Below are 13,501 nucleotides of genomic sequence, written 5' to 3'. Positions count from 1 at the left end.
GACTAATCGTGGCCGCCCTAGAACACACTCTGCTTCTCCTGCACTCCTCCCTGCAGATCGCGCAGACTTGGAGAAAGAGCTGCTGGAGCTGCGAGCTCAAGTGCAGACGGCGTCCGTCCTGGGCGAGGTTGAAGAACTGAAGAGAGCTCTGGACTGTAAGGAGAAGGAGAGGCTCCAGCTCAGCTTACAGGTGAAGGTGCGTTCGCAGGGGTCATTTCACGCCGTTCCAAGAGCCCTTCAGCGATTCCAGTGTATCTTTTTGTAGAGCTTGTGGCAGAAAGCTCAAGAACTCTCAGCCGAGGAGGAGTTGAGCGCTCTGACTTCAAATTCCAAATCCCAGCTGGCTTTTTTTGCCGAACCGTCACCACTTAACCTGCAGCCTCTTCAGATTGATGTGGATCAGATGTCAGGAAGTCATCAGTAATCCTCTCGCCTGCTTTTTCTGTACCAAACCAATGCTCTCCTCCTAAGCAGTTGTAATGTGTTGGTGGAAGTGGCTTCAGCGAGCACGAGCTGATCCCTCTGATCACGCCGCTTCCTTTCACTGGGAATGTGTTTAAACGCCCACGCGGGCGGAGGAAACGCTCACAGATGAAGCCAGTTCTTCATGCATCTCTGGGTTTGATGCCAGAAAAAACAAGAACACATTTTAGTGAATGAATAATTAGCAACAACTAACTCCTATAGTGTAAATACCCATTTTGGCTCCAGGATGACTTCACTTCATTTTGATTTATTGTCTTTCACTTAATTCAAAGAAGTTTCTTTTTTTTAATTTACCTTTCTGAGCAGCTTTCTAGATTATCTATAGTTAGCAGGCATGTAAACAACTTTTTTTTCCACTTGCTTATGCAACTTTTTTTTCCCCTTCTCGTCCTTCTGTCTGAAGGAATTGTCGTCCGACTTTGCGAGGCAGGAGGAGCAGCAGCGCAGGATGCTGGAGCAGCTCCGAGAGCTGCAGGTGAAACACATCTGAACGTTGAGATACGGATCTCTGAGATACAGGATAAAGAAAATGTGATTTTACTGAGAGGTTGTTTCATCCCTTCAGAGCCGAGGCCTGACAGAGAAGAGACAAATGGAGGCGCTGCTCCAGGAGAGCGCGAAGAGCAGAGACGACCTGAAGAGCAGGGCTCAAGACGCCGTGCGGCAGTGGAGGGCGAAGTGCAGGAGGCTGCAGAAGGAGGTGGAGGAGGTCAGCTGCTGTTGGATATAATCAAATTATAGAAAATATTTCCACCCAAATTAACTAAAAAAAAGTATGACCAGATTTGATCTTTTTGGTTCATATCAACTGCAGTTATAAATTTAAGGGTTATAGAAAACCTCTTCAAAATATACAACGAAAATTGTGTTTTTAATAGTTTTTTTTTATTTTCTCACATATTTAAAAGAATTAGAGGCGGAAATTGACATTTTTTTTGCTAAATAATCGCAAGCCTAAGGAAAAAAATAATCTTTTTTTATTTTTTTTATTTATAATATTATCTGCTAATAATATTAAATAAAAACACACAAAATAGTACATTTAGAAAGTTTATTTTTAGTTATTTCTGTCAATCAATTAAAAAATTATTTACAAATAATCACACTTTTGTGTTGCGAGTAATCGCGATTAATCACAATATTTTACTAGGAACATTTTATATGACAATGTGCGACTTTCGTACAAAAACAGGTCAGAGAGAAAAAATAGACATAATTCATATTTATTAAAAAAAAAGAAGGTCATGAATGCAAATCCAAATTTCTTAAAGGCTAAAGTAAGACTATGCGGCTCCTTCTAGGTTTTGATCAGCAGAAAACGAGCCCAAATGGCTCTTTTACTGTTAAAGGTTACCGACCCCTAGCCTACACGCTAGAGGAACAAACCGTTGAGAGATAAACGTCCAAGAATTTAAAAGCAGACATGAGATTGTGATTGGCTGAGAAAAGAAGGCGGGGAATTGAGCTATTGGTTTAAAGTTAAGGCTTACTAAATGAGTGGTGCGTAGAGTGACGCAAAAACCCAGATTACCTGGAAGTGTGGTAGATCTTCCTTATCGAAATGACGCCAAAGCTTCACTAACGTCGTAGTTTTTCTCAACTTTCCAGCTTGTTTTGATATTACCTTCATTTTTTTTGGTACCTTTTTTGGGTCTGTAAGCTAACAGGAGAGAGTGTAACCAAATGGATGCTGGGATACATAATGTCTTCAAAATGTCACAAATTTTAGCTAAAAACTGCATAATTATGATTAAAAAGTTCACTGGGAACAATTTTAAATAGAAAAAATATAATAGGAGTGGGAATTTAATGTAACAAACGCAGAATTATCTTCTTCTGACTGACTCATCCGATGACTTTTGACGGTAAAATCTCTGAAAGTCATTTGGATTTTGTTCCTGTCTTTTTTCCGTTTGTTTGACCGCAGACTCCCAGTGATCTCCGTTTCACTCCTGACAGAGCCTCATCCAAACTTCCGTTTAACTCTCCGTCTTCTTGGAACAGACCGACTCCCACCTGCCGCACGCTACGTGACGGGAATGAATTACAAACCGGCCCCCGCGCTCTTAATGAATTAGGGGAAGGAATCAAGTGCTCAATTAAATGATTAGCTGCCGAGCCGCCGCAAAGTCTTTGCAAATTCCCGGCAAAGCCAAAGCATTAGAAGCAATCTGCCTCGAACAGACCTGAGCATTGTCTCTTATCAGAAAGCTGAGTGTTAGCATTTTCCTATCTGCTAAGAGCTAGTACTGCATATGTTTCTCTACCTCCGTCTCTCCATCACACTCCTCCACTCGTCATTACTGTTCCAGCTCCTTTGTGTGCATTATCTCTCTCCTCATTTGTTAGTCTTCATTTTCCCTTTTCCTCTCCAACTCCTTGCCTTTTTTATTCCCTTTTCTCTTTTTTTTTGTTCTACCTACCAGGCAGCAAAGCAGAAGGAGAGCTCGCACGCTCAGCTGAAGGCTCTGAGCCAGCAGAGTGAGTCGGCCTGCAGGGAGCTCACCGAAGTCCTCGGCCGTTTGGCGCAGCGGGACGAGGAGCTCCACCGCAGGGAGGTGGAGCTGATGGAGGCTCGCCAGCGACTTCTGACTTTGGAACAGGAAACCCGTGAGGTGTGTGGGTGAAGAACGCCAATACTCAGCTCCTGAATGAGACCCAAACAGTTACAGTGACATCACGTTCAAGTAGATTTATTGTCAATTCGACACATGTATTAGTGAATCGAAACTTACTTCTTCCATATGTACATTAAAAAAAAGAAAAAATCAACATAAATATGCATGTGAGCAATACTGTAAACAAACTGGTGCAAAAAACATTTGTACAAATAATATTTAGGCGCAAAGAGTGTGCAGAATATGTGAAGTTTGTGTAATATTTTTCATTTTTTCCAATAGAAGTTTTAAGGCTGTAAACTCCTCACTACATATTTACTTTTCCGAGACTGAGATTTTCACCCTTTTCTCTTTTGTTAAAACTCTGAAAGTTCAAACTTTTGTAAAAAATAAGACCAGGATTATAGAATGAATAAGAAGTTGACCTGGAAAAACGAATTCAAGCGTTCCTCTTTAGTCGACTTGACCTCTGGACTTAAAAAAATAAAAAATCAACCAGGAAACAGCCGCTTAGTCAAAACTTTGGCTCTGGTTCTTACAAAGAAGTGGACCACATTATTCCTGTTCTGAGGTCAGGATAAACTTTAAAGTTCTGTTGATGCTTTATAAACTGTGAATACTTTAGACCAGTGGTACGCAACGCCCTGGGTAGAAAAGAAGAAACATGTGCACTAACTTAGATTATTTCCATGTAGTTCATTTTCTGATCCTAACAGGAGTTTTATTTTGAAAATAGATTTTCAGGAACCGGAAGCTTAAAAATATCAACTTTGCCCCAATCTGTGAAAATATTGTTTACTTTAAACTGGTCTGTGGTCTGTACAATGCTGGAGAACACTGGTTTAAAATGCACGATTGTACCAGCTGTACCAGCCAGAACTCTTCTCCTTCTAGAGTCCAAACCAAACATAGAGCAGCTGCGTTCAGCCTCTATGGAAGCTGATCCCATCTCTCCTCAGCTGTAATTCATTTGTTTTTATTTAAACGTTATTTTCAACTTTCTTAAGAATTTTATTTCATAGTTATTTCTTCTATAAACATTTTATGTACATTTCTTTCTACACAAACTTTGCTTTTTGCCTGCAGTTCTCATAAAAATGCTGGACTGAATGTATTCTGTGCATTTAAAGCCAATCAGGACTCAGAACACAACGTGCTGTAAATAATTAAAAATATAAATCCTTGTGTGACCACAAAGGGTGAACGGCTAAATAGCAAGGGACCGCTGTTCTGATTTAATACTCCAGATTTTTTACTGATGCTTGAAACTCGATTTATCTTTTTTTGTGAAAAGAAACATAACCATGAATCTCCTGACTCCAGGTGAAGGAGGCCTCCGCTGCCTTGGAACAGGAAGTTCTGCGTCACGCCGCCGTCCAGTCCAGACTAAAGGAGGAGAACCAGACGTTAGAAGACCGGCTGGAAGCACAAACGCGCCGATCTCAGAGGGACCAGGACCGGCAGGCGGAGCTTCAGGCCTCCTTGAAACAGGCGACAGCCGCCAACGCGCAGCTATTGGAGCGGCTGGCAGAGGAACAGAGCGCCGTGAAGGAGCTGAAGAGGAGGAACTCCGACCTGGAGGCCAAGCTGACGGCGCTGCAGGTGGAGCGGGCCGCGCTGGGCCAACAGCTGCAGCTGGAGAGGGAAGCGCACCGGAAGGACCTGGAGAGCGTGGAAGACGGCGTTAAGAAAGAGCGGCGAGCGCAGGAGGTGCTCAAACTCTGCCGCCAGGAGCGGGATGAACTGAAGGAGCAGCTGAGAGGAGTTCAGGTAAGCCCCGCGGAGCCGGATTCAAGAGGAACTCAGAGGAAGTGATCTTCCCAAAGGTCTGGAAACCGAGTTCTGTAATTAAGAGAGATTTATTCTCCTAATATGTCAGCTTTAGTGGCTGTTAAGCTTTTATTACCGTCAGACAGACAGAGGCGTGTCCACTGTCTCTGAACGCACTAAACCTCAGAACCGGACTCGTATTTTATTTGTAAATGATTCTGCTCTTCCTGATAAAAGTCTGAGATAAGACTTAAAGCTCCACTTTGATGAAAATGGTGTTTTTAACAAGTTCTTCTGACCATGGAAGACATACATGAAGAAACTTAATCTTGAAATGATATTTCTGATATTCCTTATTCAAATTGCTGAAATTCAGGAGCAGGCTTTTGAAAAAAAGCACATTTGTGATGTAGAAAACTCCACTTGTAGACCAATAGATCCAGGCATGTCCTTGTATTTGTCATCTGAACCGAGATCTGGCTCCAAACTGTACAGATGGATGAGCGGCTGTAAGCTAACAACTCCGAGGTGAATTTCTGAATTTTTTTAATCCTTTTTTCACAAAAGAAAAAACAAAGAGGTGAACTTCTAACAAATTCCTGCCGCTCTGTAAAAACTTTCCTAAAAAAAGACACATTTTTTGATATGACTAAAAACGGCATAGCTAAAAGAAAATTGGGAACACTTTTAAAATAGATAAAAAGACAATGTTCTGCAGGGTCTTAAAGAAGTCTTTAAAATGTTGATTTTATTAAGTAATACCTTAAAAAGCCTTAAAAAAGGTCTTGGATTTTGATATCTGTGCCTTAAGGCTGTATCACACTGCTGCTGTAGAATGTTTTGTGCTTATTTCTCGTAAGAAATCTGGTCATATGTGGAAAGCATCACGAGGGCGGGTGCTGTCCATGGTGCTGATGTGTGTGGTTTCTGTCCAGTGCTCTAACAGTCAAAGTGAAGAAATTCAATGACGCACGGGTTTATTTGTACTTCTTTGTACTTCAATGACTCTCTACGGACATCTGCGCATGACTGAGAGACGCATAAAATACTTATGAATTCCTTATATCACGCATGTATCACGAAAGATCGAAATTACACACATGGAACGTGCAAAATGTACGAAGTGGTGGGAGTGTGATGCAGCCTTTAAAATTTGTGCTTGAAAGTGTTTCTATTTCACATTTCAAGGCAACAAAATTTCAAGCAAGATTATTTTGATCAAATTATTTAATAAACATCTTTTGTTTTGCATTAAGAGCTCTAAAAGAAAGAGAAGCTACAGTTCTGATCATAAAATATGAAATAATAAATAGTAAAATTGGAATTAAACTGATAAATGGTCTTAATTTTTGACATGCATGGCCTTAAACATTCTTAAATGTCACTTAAGATGATCAGAGTGGGTCTGTAATTATATTTTATGTCTTATAAAAGTCTTGATAAACATATTTTCTGATCAGAATAAATCAAATCTACTAATTTTCTTAAAAAACCCAACATATTTCTTTAAATTAGTGTGTTTCAATGACTGAACTGTTTAAGCAGTGACAATATTTTGTATTATAATTCAATCATTTAATAAGAAAAAAGTTTTGTGTTTTAGTTAATGGATTCAATTCAATTCAATTTTATTTATGTAGCCGAATATCACTAAAAAACGACCTTGTTGGGCTTCATGCCGGTAATTTTACAGAAGCAGAAGGTCAGTCATAAAAGATAAACAAAAACTAATTAGCTAAATGGACTAAATAAAACTGGTTGTCTCTGCTCTTAGACCCTCGATCCCGGTAAGGAAAAACTCCTAAAAAAAACCTGATTTAGGAAAAAAAAGAAGCAACCTTAGAGATGTCCACATGAGAGAGAGATCCTATGCAGGACGGACAGGAGATTTACCAGGAGCTGTAATTAATGTACCTTGAATCCTTTCTGTCTGCCGAAGCATTATTTTTAATGTCACTTATGCTTTTATTTTGTTAAATCACTTCCTGTGCTCAAAGTCATAAGAGAGCCTCAGCTTTTCCCTTCTTTTACCTCTAAACTCCCAACAGTTTCACACTTTAATTGACATTTGGAGTATCTGGGCTCATCTCTGGGTAATTTGCCTCGCCCACCACACGTCATTAAGAAAACATTTAGGATTAAAGCCAACATCACAACAGAGGAGTGTGAAGGCCTTAATGCCGTGTTCTGGATCGGTTTAGGAAGGTAGAATCTCCCGGTGTGGAAGTTGAACACTCAGTTTTCAGACTTTAGAAGTCTCATCATGATTATTCTGGAGATGAGCCCTCCTGCCTACTTTCAAAATGTGCCCATGATAAGCCCCCGTGGGCACGCGGCCTCTTAAGGGGGCATTGTCCTGCTGGATACGGCTGAGGTTAGCCCATTAGCCGCGCTGAATGGCATTAATATCTGACATCGCTCATTGTAACGGCGTAATTTCCAAGTGTAGAAAGGACAAGGGCGTTTTGCAGGAAATGTTTTTAACTCCAAGCCTCAGGGAACGCCAGATGTCCCAAAAAAGCTCGCCCAATATTCACACCGCACAGCCGCAAGCCTGTATTACATTTGTAAAACAGGCGACTGTCAGAAACGGATAAAAATGTTCTAATTTGCTGGGATCTCACTCTGGATTGCTGCTCCACTTTGTCTCGGGCTGTTCTCTGACTTACTCCCTGTTCTGGTTGAACTTTTTCTCTCCCAGCTCCTTTTATTGACACTTTTTCATTTCTGTGGCTTTACAATTAGAAGCACTGCGACTGTATCCCATAATTTGTTTTAACCCAGGCAAATTCATGGTGCTTTTCTATTTGTATTTTTAGGGATAGGTTCACCAATCATTTCTAGAATTGATTAGATTCCGATTTTTTTTTTTTTTTTTATTGGTCCTCTCAATTCAATTAATTTTTAGTTTACACATTTAGATCAATTTTTTTAGAAATACATCAATAATCTGTATATATGTTTTGAAGATTTTCATATTAATCTAATACAGTTAACACACTGTAAAATTTAGGGGTGAAATTATAACGAGATTGTTAATATCTTGCAGCTCCAACAATTGTTCTGCTTCTCCTGGAGGTCGTTCCGTTTGGCCACTAGGTGGCGATCGCACTGTAGCATTACGACTTATTCCAGAGGAAGAAGAAAGTATGAGCAAAAAACTGGGCTTCAAACCACAAATGGTTACTTTAAAAAATATTACCTTGAAAGAGTTTGGAAAATTAATTCCTGTGAGTTTATAATGTTCATTTAGTCAGAAATGTGTGTTTGAGCCGACCGAGCGTTAGCATTAGCCGTACTATGGGAAATCCCATTATATGTTAACATCAAGTTAGCGAACTTTAGCTTCATGTTAGATCGATCTCTACTTTTATGGATCGATTATTGATCTATTAAGCTTAGATTGATTCAGATCGACTAATCAATTTAATCAACCCAGCCCTATTCTTTTAAGAAGCATTTAAGTGGAAAATAAAAGTTAAACTAAACTACATGTTTGCTTTTAAATAATAATTAAATATTGTCTTGGCAGTCAATACAAGGATCGACAAATAAAGTGATGCGATATTTGACTAAATTGTTTTTTTTTTTACACCCCTACGCCATAAATAAATCAAAGAAATCCCTCAAGAGCATGTTAAAACACTATTTTCTTAGGAGTGGGTCTTTTATTTGTAGGAAAAGCTGCTGTCTATGAATACATTTACTTAAATGTCTTAAGTTTTATTCCTGTTTTCCTGTTGTACTTCCTAAAATAGAATAATTTTTATATTCATCAAAGCAGATTTAACTAAACTCTGTACATGTTTCGAGGTTGAATTGAAGTAAATTCCCAGTAATAGAAAGCTGTAAAGTTTATCTCCAGATGAACCGCTCCAGTGTCGAGGACCTGGACGGGTCGCGTGTTCCGACGCCTCTAAACACGCGTGTGCTGTATCAGGCAGATGCAGCATCGGATAAGGAACTGCGCGACGCTCTACAGATCAAGTTGGACAGGATGAAGGATGAGTGCGATAAGCTGGCGGCACAGCTGAGCGTAGAAGAAGAGAGCCGGTCCCTCCTCCAGAGGAAACAGCAGCTTCTCAAGCAGCAGCTGGAAGACAGAGTGAGTCCAGCAAGTTAACACCATTAAAGTTTGGCCTCCTATTTAAAAAGAAAAGCACATAAATTGAGACATTTAAAGGATTTACCTTTTTAGTCGTGGCGGTTTTGAAGGTCAAGTGGTTCCATTTCAGCCGTATTTACTTTGTTATCGATGTGTCTTTAAGTGTTTTACAAAAGCTGAGGAAGTATTGACCCCAGAGCGCACCCTGACAGGCCCCTGATAAGTTGTTTAAGGTTCTTTCAGGGGAGCCACGTATTGATCGGAAATTGGTTAAGTGCAGAAAACAGGCTCTTATTAATGTAACATGGGCGCTTTATTATCTCAGCGACAGGATAATGATCCATAGTCTCTTGGCAGTGCTGATCTCCCCTGACTAATCGATCGTCTTTGTCCCGGTAAAGACCTCAAACCTGTTGAAAGATCTGGCCTGAAGAGAGCAGATAACTAGTTGGAGGAGGCGGAAGCTGCTTCTCGTCTGTTAGATTTGACCTTTTGATGGTCAGAAAGTGAGTTCAGAAACACAGAAGAGATTTATTTGACGTCCACAGGCCGTGTCTGGTAAGCAGACGCGTGAGTCTGAACGTCTGGAGAACAAGATGCTGCAAATAGAGGCCGACCAGGAGGCGGTTCTGACGTCTCTGGGTGAAGAACTGGACGCAGCGTGCCGCATCCTGGCTAAGAACGAAGAAAAACTACAAGTATGTGCTGTTTATTTGCTCTTTCCTTTCAATGTTGTCTTAAATGTGCTTTTACAAATTCTGATTTTAAGGATTTTATCATTTTGGTTCTATAATTCCAGGAATAGTTGAGCCTTTCACCCTTCCTAATGGGATTTGATTCCCCCCATGCTTGGAGGCTGAAGCCTCACGGTCCAAACGTCTCTTTCAAATGAAGGCAGAAGACAGAAACAAACAAATAAATAAAACTGGTTCCTTGTTAACTTTCTGCTCTCTGCCTCTGTATCTCATATACATGTTGCTTGTCACCAAACAAATTCATGTTGCTTTTCTTTAAGTCATTTAGGAAATATTTTTACTTTATTTTTCACAATAAAAAATTTTCCAGCATAGGAAAAAAAACCAAAAAGATTGTGTCTTAACCAGTAATATTTCATGTATATGATTGAGAAAAATAATGCTTTGTTTCTAACACTCATAAATGTAGCTGAACTTATACTTTTAAAACAGTTTCTAGAAACTTCTCAGCGCTTTAACAGGCTTTATTTCATTCTTTCAGACAGTTTTTTGTCTAAATGCACACGGAGATCATCGCTGTTCATTCATGAAATCACATCAGATCAGGTTGACTAACAGATTCTGTTACAGAATTCTATGTTATAAAGTTAGTGAACCCTTTTAATCATTGTTAGAGTCGCTCCTCTGCTCTGATAAAGTCCTACTTTCAGCTCCTCACACAAGTGTCTCCAAAACTCATGAAAATGAAAGAATCTTCTCCCCTACTTTACAGTACGACCACATCTTCTCGCCGGTGAAGTTTACCTTGAGTCGTTCACACTCTCCTGCTGCTGCTGCTTCAGGCTAATTAACCCCGTCTGCTCTTATCTGCTCTTATAGATTTCTCAATCTGCTCCGGCGGTGATGCGGTCAGACATGCGAGTCTTACCTCATCTGTAATCTGTCATGTTGAGAAGAAGTCAAACTTGCCAGTGATTGGTTTAATGAGGGGGATCATTAACAGATAAAGGGCATTATTAGGAGGCCGTTCCTCCATGGCAGCTCCTGCCTACATCCTCTTCTGCAGAAACTCACGAAAACACTAGTTTGAATAAACTTTAGGGATTTTTTTCTTTGAAATATTTAATGCTGTTAATATTTTTCTATATATTGATGAAATGTTGCTTCTTTCTTGATTCTTGGTTATAACCTCTAGATGAAAGCTTTGCAAAGCTCTTTCTGCAGCTTCTGTCTTAAAGTGAGGAGCTGTGGATGAAAGCAGAGATCCAGTCTCTTCGGACTGACAGTTTTACCTTTTGGAGGGTTTTTGTAGGACAGTGTTTTCTAACCTTTTTTGGGCCAAGCTACATTTTTCTCCTTGACAAAAATCCCGCGGCACAGCAGCATCCAAAAATGTAAAAAAGGCGAACCTCTGATGTTCAGTCCCTCCACAATCTCACATATACAGACGTGGACAAAATTGTTGGTACCCCTCAGTTAAAGAAGGACAAACCCACAATTCTCACTGAAATTGTTTAAAACTTCCAAAAGTAACAATAAATAAAACACCTGTGATGTGAATTAAAGGACACACCTGAGTTAATCATGTCACTCTGGTCAAATAGTTTTCAATCTTTTATTGAGGTACCATCATTTTTGTCCAGGCCTGTTTCATTAGTTTGTTTTTTTTAAATAATTATGTTAATCAACAATTCAAAATTGATGGTTGATTCTGGTTGTTTAATTTTCAATTTTTTTTTATTTATTGTTACTTTTGTAAGTTTAAAGTGATTTCAGTGAGAATTGTGGGTTTGTCCTACTTTTACTGAGGGGTACCAACACTTTTGTCCACCACTGTATTTTTTGTAATCATTGAGGGAAGAAAAGCTGGAAGTTGCATCTGTTTTCCCTAAAAATTTTGATAATTTTTAATAATAATTTTGCCCAGTTTGTTCCCCCCCCCTGTTTATTGATTATCTTTTTTATTTAAATACACAAAAAATAATAAGAAGAATAATATACTTTTTCTAAACAGTGATTTATTTTTTCAAATGTTTTTTTAAATGTTACAGATGACCACATGCTTATTACATTTTACACCCAAAAACTAACACAGTATTCATGTTTATGTTCAATTGATGACACAAAATGTGAACATGTTGATTTGGTTGTTTTTTTTCTTTTTTCTTAAACATTTAACTCAAAGAATTTTTTTTTCTTTTTGGGTGAATAAATTATTCAATTTAGTTTAAATGTGTCTTTCAGCCACTTCATTGTAATTATTTTCATTTTTTTATGGCTTCTATTTAAACTTAAAGCTTTTCAAAAGTGACTGAAGTCTGTAACTGAATTGGTCTTGAATTTGGCATTATTAGAGACAGGTTTCAATTAGAAAGATTATTATTACTATTATTAAACGTTTAAAAATGACAGCAAATGTCAAAGCAATAAAGATTCTCAAATACACAGTTTAATAATTATGCAAACAAACACAAACCAACTTGTGTGATTTTGGAAAGTGGTGGTTAGTGATCTTACAGTAGAGCTGTGGATCCAACGATCTACTTAACACACTCAACTTTTGATTGTCTGTGTGACCTCTTGTGGTGATGAGCGTCGTATCCCGTTATTGGTCACATGACTCATTAGGTTATAAAAAGTGTTTCAGTTCCAGTTTTGCGAAATATGTCAATTTTAATACGCCTCAAAGACCACTTCCTCCAAACACAAAATCCTTGTTTCGATAAATGCGAGTTTTTCCAAAATTATCCCTGTGCCCCTCAAGTACAGGGTTGTGTCAGGAAGGGCATCCGGCGTAAAATCTCTGCCAAATCACTGATGCGAAACAGTGGGTGCTGTTACACTGTGGCGACCCCGAAAGGGATAAGCTGAAAGGTGAAGAAGAAGATCATGTTTCCACTAGGCAAATTTATTATCGCAAATCAAATTTTTGTACCTTTTATAATCAATGGAAACTTTTAATGTTAAGAATGGTGACCCTAAAGCTACGTTCACGCTGAGTCTTTAGGGTTTAAGAATAAGGTTGTGTCCGAAATTTAGCTAATATTTTAGCTACATGCTAGCTGTTTTGGCTAATTTAGGGTTTTTTGTTTTTTAGGATATTTTGGAGTTTAGCTAATACTTCGGTTACATGCTAGCTATTTTGTCTAACTCAAGCTTTTTTTAGTTTTTTTAGGCTGTTTTGGAATTAAGCTAATATTTCAGTCGCATGCTAGCTATTTTGGCTAATTTAGACTTTTTTTTAATTTTTCAGGCTATTTTGGGCGTTAGCTGATATTTCGGATACATGCTAGCTATTCTGACTAATTTAGACTTTTTTTTATTTTTCAGGCTATTTTAGGCGTTAGCTGATATTTTGGATACATGCTAGCTATTTTGACTATTTTAGGCTATTTTGGGCGTTAGCTGATATTTCGGATACATGCTAGCTATTTTGACTAATTTAGGCTATTTTGGGCGTTAGCTGATATTTTAGCTACATGCTAGCTGTTTTGGCTAATTTAGGCTTTTTTGTTTTTTAGGATATTTTGGAGTTTAGCTAATACTTCGGTTACATGCTAGCTATTTTGGCTAACTCAAGCTTTTTTCAGTTTTTTAGGCTGTTTTGGAATTAAGCTAATATTTCAGCTGCATGCTAGCTATTTTGGCTAATTTAGACTTTTTTTTAATTTTTCAGGCTATTTTGGACGTTAGCTGATATTTCGGATACATGCTAGCTATTTTGACTAATTTAGGCTATTTTGGAGTTTAGCTAATAGTTCAGTTACGTGCTAGCTGTTTTGTCTAATTTCGACTTTTTTTTAGGCTAATTTGACATTTAACTAATA

At 38.6% G+C, this 13,501-nt stretch overlaps 1 protein-coding gene across 4 annotated transcripts in view; it reads left to right on the top strand.

The window, feature by feature from the left end:
- The window catches only part of LOC112157917 (centrosomal protein of 128 kDa), a 40,142-nt gene that overhangs the window by 11,355 nt on the left and 15,286 nt on the right, over positions 1–13,501 (top strand). For 3 of the 4 annotated variants that reach the window (XM_024291023.2, XM_024291025.2, XM_024291022.2), the window contains exons 11-17: positions 57–196; positions 890–961; positions 1,052–1,195; positions 2,913–3,101; positions 4,428–4,874; positions 8,815–8,979; positions 9,528–9,677. In XM_024291023.2, the coding sequence (XP_024146791.1) occupies positions 57–196; positions 890–961; positions 1,052–1,195; positions 2,913–3,101; positions 4,428–4,874; positions 8,815–8,979; positions 9,528–9,677 (1,307 nt within the window). The remainder of the gene's footprint in view (positions 1–56; positions 197–889; positions 962–1,051; positions 1,196–2,912; positions 3,102–4,427; positions 4,875–8,814; positions 8,980–9,527; positions 9,678–13,501) is intronic. The other variant, XM_024291024.2, reaches the window with a different exon arrangement.

The sequence above is a fragment of the Oryzias melastigma genome, linkage group LG24 (assembly GCF_002922805.2).
Source record: "Oryzias melastigma strain HK-1 linkage group LG24, ASM292280v2, whole genome shotgun sequence".
Lineage (NCBI taxonomy): Eukaryota > Metazoa > Chordata > Actinopteri > Beloniformes > Adrianichthyidae > Oryzias > Oryzias melastigma.
This window is presented reverse-complemented; position numbering and strand designations above follow the sequence as displayed.